The 18,141-nt window shown below is 35.4% G+C and overlaps 1 protein-coding gene across 3 annotated transcripts in view; it reads left to right on the top strand.

The window, feature by feature from the left end:
* CEP170 (centrosomal protein 170kDa) overlaps nt 1-18,141 on the top strand; it is an 81,977-nt gene that overhangs the window by 36,521 nt on the left and 27,315 nt on the right. For all 3 annotated transcript variants that reach the window (XM_009893643.1, XM_009893642.1, XM_009893641.1), the window contains exons 10-11: nt 8,301-8,450; nt 15,456-15,582. In XM_009893643.1, the coding sequence (XP_009891945.1) occupies nt 8,301-8,450; nt 15,456-15,582 (277 nt within the window). The remainder of the gene's footprint in view (nt 1-8,300; nt 8,451-15,455; nt 15,583-18,141) is intronic.

Here is an 18,141-nt window from a genome sequence, read left to right as displayed (position 1 = left end):
ACAGGAGAGCTGGGGAAGGACTTTTTACTAGGGCATGTTCAAGGCCAGGCTGGACGTGGCCTTGGGCAACCTGGTCTAGTGGGAGGTGTCCCTGCCTGTGGCAGGGGGGTTGGAACTCGATGATCTTCAAGGTCCTTTCCAACCTAAACCATTCTATGATTCTATGATTATGTTATATCAGTCTAGTTCTGTGAGAAGTGTACAATAATTCACGTTTTGTATCATTTGTAAATAGTGTGCAATGCACAGCAGGGAATGTTTTTAAAACATGGAGCCATATACCAAATCAAAACATTATTTCAAGATCTGCGGTTTTTTAGAAAATGTATATTTTTACTAAAACTATGTTCATCTAAAACCTTATTACAGTGCAAGTGGAGCAGGGAAGGGGAAATGTTTTCATTGCAATACTTAACATACTTCTTATTATAACTCCTCCTGTTATGGAGTTAACATGCACATTACGGAACACTTCTTGGTAAATTTTTGCAGTCTTATGAATGACAGACTACCTGAAAACAATCAATGGACAGGGAGTAAGTTAGGAGAAAGAAATAAAAAAAAAAAAGTCTCAGCATGTTTCAATGACTGTTTAAGGAACCCAGACAGAGATAACTATTTTCAGTAAATGACTTTCAGATCTTCTGTCTTTACACACCCTCTGGGTTTAATTGCTTTTAGCATTACTTCAGCAATTTCTTCTAGAAAGAATGTCTTTTAGCCACACAGAGAGTCTTGGTTGCAGAATGACCATATTTAATGAATACAGTGCTGAAAAAGTAGAAGAGTTGAAGCCCATGAAATCATCTGAGTGTTTAAATTTTGTCAAGAGTTCTGAGGATGTTTGTAATCTTTTTTTCTTCTGAGGACAGGATGCTTACAGTCTCTAAATTTATTTTTTCTTTTTGAATTTGGATTTCTAAAGAAAATTAATTCTTTACTATAGCAATTAGGTACAAAATATCTGTGCATGTAAATATGTAACTGGCATCTGGTAAGAGGAAGTTATTAGACTTGGCACATTGGTCCTTTTCATTTGGTTATGTAGCTTTTTTTATACCAGAGCATCTTGCATCTGATTCTATGTCTTCAGTATATTGTTTAAATGACATAAACAGCTTCTGTGAAAAATCCATGGCTATTCATGAGATATACCCTGCACAGAACACAGTCTGTTTGCCTGGGATGGCTAGGATAACTGCCAAGAACAAGCAAAAACTATTAAAATCAGACTTCTCAGAAGCAACTTGGTTAAACACAGTTCACGCAGTAGCTAAACAAAGTGATTTTCAGTGCTATACTCCGGCTAATCATGCTCTCTCAGAGCTGGCAAGAAAATGTTTGCCTTTTGCCTTTTCGATCTGATTGGTAACTTTGACTTCTAACAACCAATTTGCTGTATATGTATATTATGAATGTCTGGACTACCTCATTTTGAAGAATCCTGAGGAGCTCGGTCTGAACACTAAGCACAGCATTGCCAGGATGATCTGCGATATGGATCTGAAGCCTCTTCCATTTCCCTGCTGTCTGGAATCCTCTCTCCCATCAATCAAGCATCCTCTGAGTGTGGCTTATTTACACTTTCTCCTTCTTGCTTAGTACATCCAAACTGTGTCCAAATCCTGCTTGTGTTTCCAAATTCATGTCTCTTCCCCCCCCCCCTTTTTTTTTTTCTTTCTTGCTGGTCTGACTGTATCAGTTCACAGCTCAGTTTCTGAAATGTACTTTTATTTGACTATCCTGAAAATCAAATACACTCATCATCTTCCTTTCCCCTAAAAAGTTGTGAAACATAATTGCTGTTATAATTTACATTCCCATCACTTTACAATGGCAAATACCTTATTTCAAATTTAATTACTTGCTCCTGGTTTTCTTTTGCGATGGTCCTGTCTTTAATGCACTGTGCAGTACAGCCCCTTGTCCCTTACCTATGCCCAGGTTTGATTTAGTTTGCTTTTTTAACTGTTCGTCTTTGAATTCCCTTTTATATACTTTTTGTCTTTGGGTTTTGTTCTGCTCCTTGTATGCATATTGTCTGCACTGAAATTATTAGCATTTAAATCATCATCCTTTTCAAATATATCACCAGATTGCGCCTGTAACTGTTGTTAGGATCTGAAAGAAGAGAAGGGGAATTATTCAAATACTTCTAGTTTACAAATACCATCATTAATAGGTAGGTTCCTAGTTACAGCTTTCTGAATTGCAGCTAGAATCCTTATTAATTTTTTGGTTTTCTGTTAATCTTATTATTAGTAATTACTGCATATCTGTTATGTTAAGACCACAACAGTAAGATTCTTGGGTAAACTTTAGAAACTCAAAATTTTAAAACTAGATAGAATTCTTCAGATTTGTATTTTGAATAAAATTTATGCTCCTGGTTTGTGTTAATGCTCTTCAAAATGCTTTCTAATACTTTGTGTAGTAAGTAGGTATGCAGAAGAATAGAATCCCTGTTTTAATATACATAATTCATTATAAAACTGAGTGAAGAAATCTATTCGGATTCTCAAATAGGACCTCTTTTTCCATTGATGTCAGTATCTTCAGTAATGATTTGGAGGAGGAACTAGATCTGTGGACGCTAAGTACTGACTAATTGTAATATTGTAGAACTGCAGTATGATCTTCATACACCATGAAATATTCTAAAATTAATGTCCTGAAATTAAATAAAAGTAAGCATCAAGTCCTGACATTAGGAACTCTGAAAGGCATATAAATGAGATACAACCGAAAGAAGTTTTTTTTTCTTACTCAAGAACTTTGAAGTTTATAAAAAGCACATAAGGAAAACATCAAGTGGGCTTTTGTTAGGTTTTTTAGCGAACTCATTTTCTTCCTTTTGATTCAGAAAAATGGTTCCCATTACCATTAAGTTTTCTGTCCAGTTTTCATTTTAATTTCTAGAAGGTCTCACTTCTATCAATAAAGAAAAACTGCTTCTGTGGTTTTAAAGAATCATCACTTTTGATAATTAAAGTCATTATACTGACCTCTAGTATAGTTCATCTGTGGTACAAAAGATATTAATTCATCTGTTGCAGGGGAGGGAGAGGGAAAAGCGATCAAGACCAATTCCCAATCACTAAAGCTAGCTTCTGTTAAAGCTGTGTTTCAGCTATTATGACAAGCAGGTGTGCTCTGAGTCATGAGCTGTTTTCACAGGGAAATGTGTATGGCCTGCCAAACAGATTACTCTGCTTTCTACAAAATTAGCCCTTGCAGAAGAAACAAGGCATGTGCTCAGGCTTGGTCCTGTAACTCATGCTGTCTCCAAAAATACGCCAGTACTTCTTGCAGTGATTGTATCTTGCTTGTATTGTGTTACATAGATTTTATTTTTTTTTTAATTCTTGTTTGTTATTGGATAAAGAATTTTAAAAATTACTATTTTATTTAGATAAAGTTATGTTCTCAGTTACAATATTGGAAAACTTGCTGAGATAAAGTGGTGGAATTTATTAATATCTATGTCAAGGTGCAGTTGTTTTGTCATCAGTTATTTTGTACTTCGCCTGTGTACTTTTCAGGCTGAGTTTGCATTCCAGCAAGTAACAGCATAGTGCTTTGCGACTTGCTGTGTTTCTAGCATGCTGTTTTGTCCCTTTGTTTTACTTATGGAACCACAGAATGTAAGTGGAGTATCACAGGGGGATCTTTGGAGAGCTTACCGTTCATTGCTTTAAAATTGAAAATTATGTTTTGGGAACTCCCTTTTTCCCTCCTGATTTAGGAGATTTGATTATATGTCAGCCATACCGTTAGCAGTTCCGCAATTGAGAATTTACTGTATTTCCCATTGGGCTTTCTCAAGAATGATTCTTTTGAGCCAAAAGGCTGACCTGAGATGCTAAGTTATTATCTAGGATCATTGTCATTAAGGATCATAGGATCACATAAGCTGAAAAAGACCTTAGGAGGTCTCTAGTCTAACCTCCTGCTCAAAGCAGGATCAGCTTTGTGGCCAGATTGCCCAGGACTTTATCCATTTGAGCCTTCACACCCTACAAGGACAGAGACGAGGCAATCTTGCTTGACTGTCCTCAGAATCAAAATGCTTTTCTTTATATTCCATCTTAACCTCTGTTGTTTCAACTTATGCAAGTTATTCCTTGTCCTCCTGCCGTGCACCAGTGTGAAGAGCCTGGCTATCATCTTGATACACACCCCATAGGCACCCCAAAGCCTTCCCTTTGCCAAACTGATCAAGCCCAGCTTCCCCAGACTCTTCCCACGTGGAAAGTGCTCCAGCCTTGACCATCTTGGTGGCCTCTGCTAAGCTCTTTCCAGTTACACAATGTCTCATGTACTGGGGCGACCAAAACTGGATGCAGTCTGTCTATCACCTGTTAATCCATTTGCTTGAGAGGTCAACTGGATTGTAGGTTAAACAAAATTATGTTGACCACTTTTCATAAACAGGGCTTGACTTCTTACAGGAATGTTGTGGTCATTCCGTTGCCATTCTGAATGTCCTGATTTGCAATGGAAATTGTTTCATGCTTCATAACAATAGTTATTTTTAAACACCACCACCACCATTTATACGATGTTTCTGATAGTTCCACTGTTACAGCCGGGTGACAGAAGACCCTGCAGGACCCCGATGTAATGGTGTAGATTGGTGCAGTGCCTAGATTTTTCCCTGTCAGTCAGATTTCAGGGATTCTGTGAAAATTATTATCCTGGGTTTTGTTTTGTAACTTTATGAAACTTGAAGAGTTCTGGATTGACTAATCTACTCTTTCTGCTAAAATATAATTTCATAAAAATAAACAATAGGACAGAGCAGGGCAGAAAACTTTAACTTTCTAGAAGGATTGCTTATAGGAAGCTGTTAGCTTGAAAATCTTTCTCTCCAGTAGTTTCATTTCTGAATGTCATCTCTTTAAAAATCAGCATTAATATCTGGGTGGGGGGGTTTTGTTTCATTTGTTTTGGGATTTTTTTTAAAGATTTCTAGGAATTGTTTTCTTCATGGTATATACAGCTGTCTAAGTTAAAAAATAAACATTACTCCCCATCCCCCAGACTCTCTCCAAAAAAGCAAGATCATTATTTTGTGAAAGTCCTTATTGTTTACAGTGATAGAAAAAAAAGTGTAAAAGATTTAGGAGACTTCTTTTTTTCAGTGACAGCTGTGTGCTGAATACATGTGATTTGAGATGGTTAGGAAAGCTCTTGGTCATTGAATGCATAGACTGTCTACCTCCTTTACCAAAAACAGAACAACAAAAAAGGGCATTCTTCTGATTTTTCAAACATCTCATCATATCCAAATCTGCATCTCAGAATCTGGCTTCATCTTTTTCTTCCCCAAAACACAGTTAATCAAAACATAGATGGTAGTTGCTTCTGTTTAAAGCTGTAGCTGCTGTTTCTGACAAATACAAGCTTTACTGAAAGAAGCTTCAGTCTTTTTGTATAAATAGATAAGAGATGCAACGATGGGTGTCGTCAGCATATTTTCAGGATTTTTTTGGTTTTGTTATTTCCTAGACTTCCTTTAAATTACTTTGAAATCATGAAGGTATTTAAAGAACAGAAACACCAGAAGAATTGGAAACTATGAAGAATGTCATTCTGTCTTTGTAGGAAGATACAGGTGTCTATCCATTCAGGCTTCGATCACAACAGCCCACTGCACACATACCTTATTGCAACCCATCAAGTACAAATTGCATTTTTCTAAATGGTAGAGAGATGATTTCCAGCAGAAACCTTCAGGATATTCCATGTCTGTTTCTGTTGAGGGTGTATTTTCATTATTTGGTGAACAATGTAAGTGGATTGGTTAATCCTGAAATTCTGTTAGTATTCAGTTTCTGAAAATGTATGACAGGTGTGCAAATGATGTTCTAAATTTTGACAAATGCTAAACATGAGTTGGTTTTGATCTTTTGCATAGTTTTCATATTTAAAGTCTTAATTATGTATTAATACTATTGTTTTCAAAGGACTTTTATATTTCACAGCTCTGAAATTTAGTCACACTTGTGTGAATCTCTACATTGTTGCTGAGAAGAGCTTTACTGTTGTGTAGCAATGGAACTTTGACAGGGCAGGTGCATGCATATACCACTGCTCCTAGATGTAGAATGAATGTGTAGTGCAAAAATGCACATTTACTGAAGAAGGTGCTTTCCCTTTCTAGTAATAGTGTCCCCAAATATTTTGTTTATCTTTTCTGGCCTATGATATCCACACTGTATATACAGACGAAGTATTAAGAAGTAATTCTATTACTTGGGTCTTATTGCTACCCATATTGCCTTTCACAGAAAAAAATAGGCAATATTCAAATTTGGTTTTGCAGTAATTTCAGACATAGAAGAAGAATAACAAAATTTTCTTAAATAGAACAGGTAAGGCTGAAAGCAAGAGTCCTTAGGTGCTGCTGGTTTTGATACAAGTATAGAAATTTGACATGGGAGATGAATGTGTCACCGGATAATAGGAAGCAATTTACAGGAAGCAATTTAGTCCTGTAGTGCTGATTAGATATGGAGGTGTTGAATTCATATTTTCCTTCAGGTGCTTATGTGATAAAATCAGAATTTCCTTTCATTTAAAAGATCATGTAGAACTCTGTAATCAATGGAACTACACTAAACAAGGAAAAAAGTGGCTGCAGAATAGTGATATATTCAAAGAAAGGAGGCAGTCAATGACAACTAGTTTGTGTCTTCAAAAATTTCTACAACTGTACAAATTAAAAGTATATCATTAAAGAGAAGACAAGTTATATCACACCTTTTTTTTTTAAGAAAATAAATATTTATGAAATCCAGCAACTGGTGCATAAGTGTATCTAGACATGATTTCTGTATTAATTGAAAATTGGGGAGCATTGCCTGAATTTTAGAATTGCAGAAAGCAGGCTTTTCTTACAAGAGCAAAATACAAATCCAATGCATTTGTAAAAGCTTCCTCAGTTATAAATGTATAAAATGCTATGACAACATCTTTCTGGACATTAAAAATAGCATAAGCAGGAGTTGAATGAGAGGGTGCCTAATTTTTAAATTTTTTTTCCTTCATCTGCTTCTTGGACACTAAAAACATTATGGTTTGTGGCCATCTAGTGGTGAATCCTTTTTAAATACGCTAACCTTGTTCAGAATTTTAATAAACCACTCCTCTAGCTTTGCTGTGCAAAACTGAATTACAAAACAATTTTGGGGAAAAAAAAAAAACCTGTGTATCTTTTTCTCTTTTGCACTAGCAGTATTTTTTACAGGAGGATAATGTCTGTGAAGGTCATTTCCTTCTTTCCTTTTCTTTGTCTTTCTCGAAGACAAAACAGCTTTTGATGTTAACAGTTTCTTTTTAGCAGCCAATGTTAATGGGGGAGGGGTGTGTTCCAGTTTTATTCTGTAATTTTTTTTTATGTCCAAGTCCTCACTGGTACAGTAGTGAATTTATTCCTTAGGCAGAAATTTATAAATTTTATAAATTATGTGTTTCCAAGATACAAAGTATTCTCTAAAATATCTTCGAAGTATACATCAATTCTGAAAGCAATTCATATCCCTTAGTATCTATGACTCATGAGAAATTTGATAGACAATATGCTGGCTGCTTTGCTTAAGTCCTCATGACTAAATTGCCTCGGTAATAACATTTTTCTAGTATTTTTCTCTGAGCAATGATTTTAAAATCTCTTGGGAAAATTACTCTCACAAGTGGAAGAGATTAATTTAAGCATCAGTAGGAAGCAGTATAGTAGAAGAACTGTGGCAAGTCACATCTTGAATGAGATGTGTCTACATGGTTTGTGAGACCTGGTGGACTTTAACATCTGCTAAGTACCTAACAAATGAAAAACTGAAATTTTGTTTTTATTAGAGAAATAATTCAATAAGCTTATTAATAGCAGATGTAAGCATTTGTATTTCTTGTTTCCGCTAGATAATAGCAAAAATGTGAAAATATGGTGGTTCCAGTTTTTCCTTAATTGGGAAATGGACTATAAAATGTTTTTTATAATGATTTTGCCTTTACCTTTTGTTTCTTTCATCAGTGTCATTTTTTTTCATATCTGACCATTCCAACTAGCAGTTCCTTGAATTCTCACAGTGTTGACATAGACTTCTGCTTTTTTCTTTTAATTGCTGTAGATATTTCTTCTATTTAATTTGTAGATTTCACCAAGATGACAGATAAACATAATACAACAAAAACTGTTTAAACTCACTATCTAGCATGCCACCATCCATCCATTAACATTGAACATTGTATCAGGATGGTATTGGGTTAATGTATGTAATGGTTTGTTTCATTTTCAGGTATTTGGAGTGGATGACAGCCAGGATTATAATAGGCCTGTTATCAACGAGAACCAGAAAGATTTAGTAAAAGATTGGGCTATAAATTCTGCTACAGTAGTGCTGGAAGAAAAAAGACCACTGAGTACAACTGGATTTCTTGCCACAGAGGTAGAATTTAATTTTTGACGGTCTTCTTTTTTCTTCCAATAAGAGAGAGCACTAATAACTGACCAGTAAGTGTTGAACAGCAAAAAAAAACCCTTGCCTAGAAAATATTAGCTCAGATCTATAAGTTTAATTTTTCTTAGGCCTTTATTTCATTATCAAAACTTCTCTGTCAGAGACACGTTACATTGTGAAGATGATGTAAACTTTGCTACCTTTCTATGTGCACTAACACCAGTGTATTGGAAATGTAGCAGGAGCTTCCTTGCAAAATTATATGTGCAACAGACACTTGCTCAGTATACACTTTTTTTAAGTTATGCAACAGAACTGAGGAAAAGCTGGTATGTTTTATAGCCCAAATCAACTCTATTAAAAATCAGAAATAAGGTATATGAATTTATTGTGTAATACAAAATCAGCTAGGAAAAAAACGGTGGGTAATACATTTCAGACTTTTTCCAAAGCCAGAGGACTTCAGCTTTTTACATTCATGGTATGAATTCTCAAGTGAGATGCCGCTCATGGGAAGTCACTTATGTTAATTGCCTCAGAAGCAGTATAACTTAACCAGTTGGTGAAAGATGAGGCAAAGGAAAATGCCTGTTCTTTATATATGACTCAGAATATGCACAGAAGCTAAATGTTAATTGTGTTTCATATTGGAAACTTGGGAGACATTCTGATATCATTGTGATGGATAAACTATAACTTAAAATGTGTTGGGAACGGAACAGGCTTACACTAGAGAAGAATTAATCTGGTAACAGTCATGAAGTACACCACACTTCTGTTTGCCGTGGCAGACTATTTCTGAAGTATGATCCTTTAAATCAGCAAACTTTATAAATAAGCAAATTTTCTGGAGTATATCAAGAGCTTCAAGTATGACTTTGTGTGCCTGCTATGCAAATATATTGGGTTTAGCATGTAGGAATCTGTTTCTCCTAGAGAAGGTGTGCTTTATCATGTTGTATTTTAGCTACTGTACAATCTTGATACACTAAGTATGTTACTGTATCTAGATCAGTATCTTTGAATAGCTTGTCTAAGGTTACTGCTTCAAGTAGATTATTGCCATACAGCATGGGCATATTGTGTTGGAAGAATTTGACAAACTTTGACTTTCACCATGCCTCTTTGCATGAAGCTATAACCACAGTCTTTCTCTCTTCTTTTTCATGCCTTTTGCAGCATTCAGCTCTTTTGTGTTTTCAAGATTATTAAAGTTTTCAAGATTATTAAAGTTTTCAAGATTATTAAAAGTATTGATATTTTTCCATTTCTATAATTTCATAAGCAGAAGAAGATAGTATTTATATTATGAACGTAATTGAGCTTTCCAGGTGTCATATTTCGCAAATAACAGGGTTTGATTTTAGAAGACTGAGACTTCTGTGACCATAGGGCAGGTTTAAGTATCCTTCTGGCAATGGCATACTAAAACTTGCTTTGATTTAGGTTGAAATTACAATAAATGTTGCCCTTTTATTACTGTGGGTGCTTTGCTGAATAAAAAGGTCATCTTATATTGGAAAGGGAATGGGTTATTCAGCATAGTCTTAATTTACAATATTATTACAAGGCACGATAGAGGAAAAATGAAAATTGTTCCGAAGGTACAGGAGCAAAACTGACAAGCAATGTGGATGTAGCAAGAATTAGTGTAAGAAGAGATGAAGATAGATGAAGATGGAAAAAAGCTTACTAGAGAAAATTAAAAATAGAATTTGGTTGATTTGTATGTAGAAGTAAAAGAGAAGCTAATTCAGAAAAACAGAGATGTGTTTTGTAGTTTCATAATGGGAAAACAATGATGAGGATAACTACTGAGAGAAGATGGTAATATTTAAAGTCTTATTACCAAAACTTACATTCAGTTTGTTTTATCATTAGGAAAGCAACAGGCAAATGCGTTTGATTTGTGAAGTACGTAGGTATGACATTCTCATTATATACAAACTTTACTACTGGTGGTTTTTGGAAGACTTACTGCATTACTGAGCTGCAGATCATAGGTTAGTAGACCTTATTTAAGATCTTGGCTAAATAGTCAAGTAACCACGGGGTAGCTCAGTGTTCCAGGCTTGCATCCACTCAGATTGTGGGTGAACCTTGTTCCAGCTGCCCATCACAGTTGTACCTAGCAGAATAAGGCAAATTCAGAACACAATTGACATAGAAAAAGCAGAGAATAAAAATATAAGAGATCGCTGTTCAGGAAGATGGAAAAGGTAGCTTGGGAAGTTATGAAGATTTTCTAAAAACAATTTTGGGGTTGAAAGATTATTCAGAACTTAAATAACTTTACAGCGCTTGTGAAGTATCGTGAATAATGTGCTTGGAAAGGACCTAAAAACTGCTTTTCTTTTAAAGACAGTCTCAGCTTTTTCTTTGATATGACAAGCTTTGGTACATTGGAGTACTGTATGTCATGAAACTAAATAAAATGCAGAGTGAATGTCTGACACAGTTGGATTGAGCCTGCATACACTGGTTCTTTCTTTTTCAGTGATTATAGATAGGCAGTAAAAATACTAAATCTATCTATTTAAAATATTTAAATGTTTTTATTTTCTGTATTATAAGCTGCCACTTGCCAACCAGGGTAAGTGTGATTTAAGAACAAAAGTTTCATACAATAGAGAACAAAGACAAAATTGTTGTTGTTATTATTATTAATGATTCTTACTATGTGTTCTTGATTAATACAAATACTGCAGACATTTGGGCTGTGATTTATATACCATTTATCTACCAGCTTCCATTTAATTTTCAGTGGCCAGTTATCTATGCTAACCACAGTTCTTGCATAATACATGGTTTATCAACATTATCTTTGATGTGCATCTTTGGGGTTTTTTTATTTTTTTGTTAAGACTACAGCACAGTTAGAAACCTGGTTCTGCATCTGCAGGTTCATCAGTGCCGTTGACTACGATGTTCCTTTTCCTACTTTGAATGCCCATTTTGTGGTTTTTCCACTGAAGATAAAATAAATAATACTGCTCACATTCTGAATACTGAATCACTTCATTCCAGAAAATATTTGCTGTATTTAGAAGTGGAGAATTGTTGTGTGTATTTAGAGGCCATATTTCCTTTTCTTTGTCGTCTCTAATTAAACTCATTTCCTGTGCTTCTGTAGAGCAAACCATTCAGTCTGAAGTTTGATACTTTTTGTTTGAACTTAGATGCTATACTGAAATGTAGGATTGTGTCACCAATGTAATATAGCTGTGAAAAGGCAAATATGACCCTTGGATACCCTGGAAAATGTATTCTCAGTAGAAAAGGGCAGTGTTGTTGCCATTGTAGAAAGCGTTGGTGAAACTTCCTCTGAAATACTGGCACTAGAATTGTTCCCATTCTTAAAGAAGGGTGAATACAAGACTAGAGAAAGTACAAAGAGGTCTACTCAGATTATTAAGGGAATGGAAATTTACCTTAGAAGAACAGATTGATACAATTCATTTAGTGTATCAAGGTAATAGTTGAGATGGGTACAATTGCTGGGTTTTGCTGTATAAGTAGAGGAAATGCAACAAAAGGAGAAAGAACTGTTTGAGACAGATGTCAGTGTTGTTCCAGGAACAAATGTGAAGACACTGGCGGTAAATAAAATGAGTATGGAAATCTGAAAAAAGATCATCACCCCTGGAGCAATATGGTTCTGAAGCAGGTAGAGTGGAGAGGAACTAAAAGAACTGCTTTTCGGATGGCACTTCAATATATGAAAGGATTGCATAATATAATTCTTACAACATGAGATCATAGAATGGTTAGAGTTGGAAGGGACTTTGAAGATCACCTAGTTCCAACCCCCTACCATGAACAAGGACCCCTTCCACTAGACCAGGTTGCTCAAAGCCCCATCCAACACTTGAACACTTCCAGGGATGGCGCCTCCACAACTTCTCTGCCCAGCCTGTATTTGTGCTTGGGATTGCCCCGATCTCCGCACAGGACCTTGCACTTGGCCTTGTTGAACTTCATGAGGTTGGCAAGGGCCCACCTCTCAAGCCTGTCCGGGTCCCTTTGGATGGCATCCCTTTCCTCCAGTTTGTTGACGGCTCCACACAGCTTGGTGTTGTTGGCAAACTTGCTGGGGGTGCACTCAATCCCATTGCCCATGTTGCTGACAAAGATGTTAAACAGCACCAGTCCCAGTATTGACCCCTGAGGAACTCCACTCGTCACTGGTTTCCATTTGGACATCAAGCCGTTGACCGCAACTCTTCAAGTGTGGCCATCCAACCAATTTCTTATCCACCGAGTGGTCCATCTGTTAAATCCATGTCTCTCCAGTTTAGAAACCAGGATGTCACGTGGGACAATGTCAAATGCTTTGCAGAAGTCCATGTAGATGACATCAGTTGCTCTTCCCTTATCTACCAATGCTGTAACCTCATCGTAGAAGGCCACCAAACTGATGACTGCAGATTAATGGAGTATGTGTCTGAAAAGTCTTCTTTTTTTCTTTTTTTGATTCAGCTTTTTGAATTATTTTTTTTTAAATGTTATTCTGCTCTGAAATGCCAAGTATTGGAGATGCTTCCAGGTGTCATGTGTGTGTACTGTTGGTTTTTTTCAGACATGGAACCTGAAGCCCTAAATCTTCAGGCTGAATACTGTCCACAGAAATCCATTGGTACATTTTCTGAAGATCTGTTACTCCAATTTAGTTTGTATATGCGATAAGCATAAAGGAAAGCAGATTTAACATGAAGTTAAAACGCTGGTATTGCTTATGTAAAACCAGCATTTCTGAAAGACTAGGAAATTCCTTTTGGTAATCAAGAGAAGATTTGGAGGATTGCTTACTTGAGAGCCTGTAAGACACAAATTGATATGAGTTATAGGAAGAACATTAGGATAACTAAATGTGACTTTTAATGTGTTTTATAAACCTTTCACCTTTTGAATGTTCTTAAACTGCTATCAAAAGAAACTGCTTTTCATAGCTTTGTTGTTTGTGCTTGTATATATAGAGAGCTGGCAAAACACATTTACATCCACTGCTATGTAGAAAATGGTTTTTTGGCAGTGTAATTACTTTCAGAGAAAAGTAATTTATCATGTTCCTTTACTACAGTTAATCTGTGAAGTCAATATATTTCTCTATTGTGAAGTGGAATTCAGTTTTTGAGTACATATCATATCTGTATCTCTGGAATTGGCTAGGTGGTACACAAGGAACTAGTGGAAGTTTTCTGTAGCAAAGATAATTGGGATGTCTATCATACTTGGTTTTGACTGTAATTAATTGTTTTATTAAAGATTGAAGTTCACTAGTACAGCCAGGAAATAGAGAAAAGAAAGTTTAGAGATAAGAAAGAAAAATGAGGCTTGAGCAGTATTTGTCGATGCATAAATGCAGCGCATTTTTGAATGGTGTTTTTGTAATACTTTTTCTGGCACCCTTTTGCTTGCATTGTGTTCAGAAATGCCCATAAATAACAGAAACATCAAACTGCCTTCCTTTGCTGTTATTAGGCTTGAATTTTATAACATTTTGATTCTAAGAAATGAATTCACAATGTGGAAATTTGTGTAATAGTTCAAACAAATGATTTGGTGCATCTCTGACTTACTACATTCATAATATTCTGAAAGAGATTTGTGATGTTGCACTTGTTTGTATTATTTAGGGTCATTCATTTAATCAGGAGAAATTCAAGATCATAAATTCAAGTCTTCTCAAATGTCTAAGTAGCTTTTAATTTGAAAGAAGTCATCATACACTAGATGACATTGTTGACCATTCCATTTCTGCTAAATAAATTTTATAAAATTTATGGAGATGGTTCCTGGTCAAAGACTAGAATACCAGAGTGGCCAAGGCATGAGGCAAAAATCAGCATTTTGAATAGAAGTGCCAAGATTTGAACAGGCAGTAAAGCTTCAGCTAACCTTTGAAATAGCTCCTACAAATTTCTTTGCTGAGCAGGTTGCTGGTGTCTCCATGTCTTTCCCATCTCTTTTGTTGATCTTGGATTGCGATTTCTCTTTTGACTTGCCTATGGTTATGTAACTCCTTTGGAACTGTAGTCAATGACTTCTGTTATTTACGGTGCTTTGTCTTTTGAGTCCAACAAATTAGAATATGTAAACTTTTATAAAGCCTTTGATAGTGTACAGTGTGTGTGCGCGCGCATGTGCATGCTGTCCTTTTTTGGAGATGTGAGCAAGAGAGGCTATAATATATCGGTTAAAACAGTAATATTGAATTATATTTACAAATCAATTTTTAATTAAAAAATACTTAGGATGCTATAACAACATAACGTAAGAAGATGATTTAATTTTATATTTACTTTTATTACATTTTAGAAATATTAAAGGTTTCAAAGGGCTTACCGTCAAGAAAATAAATTAATTTCTTTCTAGGTCAGCTGCAAAAAATGATCAGATACTGATTACATTGACTTCACTGTTACCCAGTAGGATGGTTTAAACTAATCTTTGCTTCTTTTTTTGTTTAGGCCAAACAAATGATCTGGTCTTCCTTTCCTGATCTTCCTTTCCTTTCCATCATAAGTTATCTTACTCTTTCAGTCCTTAAGGTAGTCTTTCTGTAATGAAGTAAATACAGTTTTTCATCTGGACAAGAGGGTCTTCTAAACTGGTAAAATGTCACTTTCGTGTCTTCCTGAAGCACTTTTTTATTTTTTGAACACACACACCCCCACACCCCTTGTTTTTTTCCTGCCCTTCTGAGCTGAGGACTGAAATTAACCCGGTTTTAGAACTAGCACATTCTAATATATTTTATATAGGTTCTGATGTTTAAAAGTTCTCTGCACTAGAAAAAGCTGTTTATTCTGTACTGATTCTGCAACTATAAAGATTTTGTTTGTTTGTTTGCAATTTATTGAGGTAAACTCCTTTTCCAGCTTTCTCCAGGTAAATAGTGTTTGACATGTCTATTCAGGAAAAAAAACTGGAAAGAGGACGTGGTTTTTATCAAATAGTTGTAATTTTTCTTCTGCTTTTTTTCTTCCTTAGGAAAGTTCTACTGCCCCTGGAGGTAAACGTTGGGTATCACAGTGGGCCAGTTTGGCTGCTAATCACACACGCCATGACCAAGATGACATCAGATTGGAGTCATCTGTGCCTGCTCCATTAGAAAACGGTATTAAAAACTGTTCTTGTTGTCGTAATTTCTGCTGAAGAAGCCTGTGAAGGAGAGAAAAGAGTGATTATGTACCTACCCAAGTAGCTTTTTTACTCCACATCTTCACCTGAAGTTCTTCCACGTTGTTGAGAAGAAACAGCATAAAAACAAACTCAACAGTAGTGTTGTTTGGCATGGTAGAAGAGTGCTAATATTAAACTGAATGTTACTGAAACGAAAAATATAAAAACTATTTAATATTAAAGAAACTCACACTTGAATGCCATTTGGGTTAGTCTGCATAGTATGTTTCTTTCCTTACATCTTTCTTGGTACTAGCCCCAAATTGGACTTGATTGATTGTTAAACGGTCCAACCTGAGACTTCATTATTCAGCTGAAGCATAGCATACTTATTTGGAAACATAGAAAACCTTTTATGTTTCTTGAAAACCGTAGAAACTTTCCCCTCAGTGATGAACAACTTTATCTCCTTTTCTTGTGAGTGCCAGATGCTATGTCTCTCATTAATTAAACTATTCACATTTCCTGTTTTAAGTGGAAATCTCCACGCTACAAAGGAGTTGCTTACCTTACTTCTCCTCTGCTGTTTTCTTCCTGTAAGTTTTACCTTAGAGATGATGATTTGACACAGAATTCTAGTGTATTTTTTCTGCTGATACTTGTATATTGAGGTGGAGTTAATGTAGCTCTTCATTATAAAATCGACTGGTAACTACAAAGTGATGTCATATTAATGAATGCTTCATATTCTGAAAGTGAAATGTTGGTTAGTGATCAAGAAGTAACTAATTAGCAGTCTACTACTTGAGAGACGTTTTTGTCCTGCAATTCCAGCATTTCCTTGTATTCCAGTTTACTGAAATTTTCAGCATCAAAGCAGAGTTTAAAAGATTTTTAATTGGGAGAAAAATGTGGTTTAGAAGTAGAAATGCTTACCTGTGTACAACACTTCTTAAGATATACTACCATCTACAGAACATGTCTAATAACGTCTTGTTAGACATTGGTGAGTAGAATAATTTTTTTCTATAGTTTTGAGCATCTTTTTAGTTTGTTTGGTTTTTTGTTTGGGTTTTTTTTTTTTTCCTCTTCCCAGAAGTTATGTTTGCAAGTGTAAGGTATGTTCCCTATTTTTTTTGTTATAGCTGCTGGCTTTCTTCAGATTTTCAAGAATCCATATGTCTCTTACAATTTCAGAGCAAACTACATCTATGACTTATAAGGTAGTCTCTCAGAAGACTGCAGTTTCAATTGATAAAACCAAGTCTTTACTGCTTTCAGAGTGGAACCATGTGATTCTCTCGCTGCTTAGACTGCAGACCTGATCCCAGCCCTCTGCCCAGCGGTCAGGTCTTCTGCAGAAGCAAAATTGCCTATTACTAAGTTCTTTGGTTTTTTCACTGTTTTTTCCCCCACCACTGCTGTGGGTCTTCAGACCAGTGTAAAAGTGTAGTGACAGAGATTTCTCTAAAGTGTTTATCTATTCCACATGACATATGAAAAAAAAAAAAGGGGAGCGGGGGGGAATCCAGTTATGATATTGTTCATATTTTTCTGCCCAAATTTTAGGTTTCTTGACAAATTTAGATAACTGCCCTCGTTCCTGGCCCAGGTTACATGAACTGAACCATTGTCTGAACTGCTCAATCTTGAATCCCATAGGCAATAATCTTTTTTTTTTTTTTTTTCTTTCAAATTCCCTCTATTTCTCCTACAACACCTTAACTTAGTTGTAACAAATATATGCATTTCCTGAGTGGATTTGTGATAAATTTATTTTACTGCCCTCAGATTTTAGATAACACTAACAAACTAATTCAGGTATTTTCTATGCTCTTTATAGAGGTCTTACCTGTACAATTTATTCTTTACTGGAAAAAAGCCAGTTAACTTCTTCTCAAAAGAGTTAGCTTTTAATTCTGGCACAACGAAAGGAAGAAAAAGAACATGAGTTTTAATTCTAAAGTTGAACAAATAAGTTGTCTACTTCAGAGGAAAAAAAAAGGTTAAACTGAAATATTATTGGAAATTTATTCCAAAATGAAGCTGCTGTTATGTATCGATTAGTAACTGAATTTTTCTTCAGGTTTGTATTCAGCAGATGAAAGTATATGTAAGCGTGTTTAATTGAATGGTTCATCAGATGCAATTATTTTTCTGATAATTTACTTTTTGAAGTAACTTCACATGGTTTTAAAATTATTGAAGGTGAGGCTGTTTATTAAAGCAAGCAATGAAATACATTCCAACTTCATAGTCTTGTTTTACTTTTTGGGGAAGTTTACAAAAAAATTTTGCTTTTGATGTTCTGTGATGCAAACTTCTGTATTAATGCATGGAAGAATACTTACCAGTAACTGCTGCTTCTATAGTCGCTTTTCCACTCCTCATATCAGTTGAACCTTGCATAGGATACTGAAAGGCAATGGAGATGGAAAGGGGGAAATTAAATTATCTGATATACCTTGTACATGGAATGATGGAAATCAAGAGCAAAATTTGCACTCCTTGGAAGGATCAGGTATACATACAGGGCACTTAACATCATAGCTGT

The sequence above is a fragment of the Charadrius vociferus genome, unplaced genomic scaffold (genome assembly GCF_000708025.1).
Source record: "Charadrius vociferus isolate BGI_N301 unplaced genomic scaffold, ASM70802v2 scaffold309, whole genome shotgun sequence".
Classification (NCBI taxonomy): Eukaryota; Metazoa; Chordata; class Aves; order Charadriiformes; family Charadriidae; genus Charadrius; species Charadrius vociferus.
This window is presented reverse-complemented; position numbering and strand designations above follow the sequence as displayed.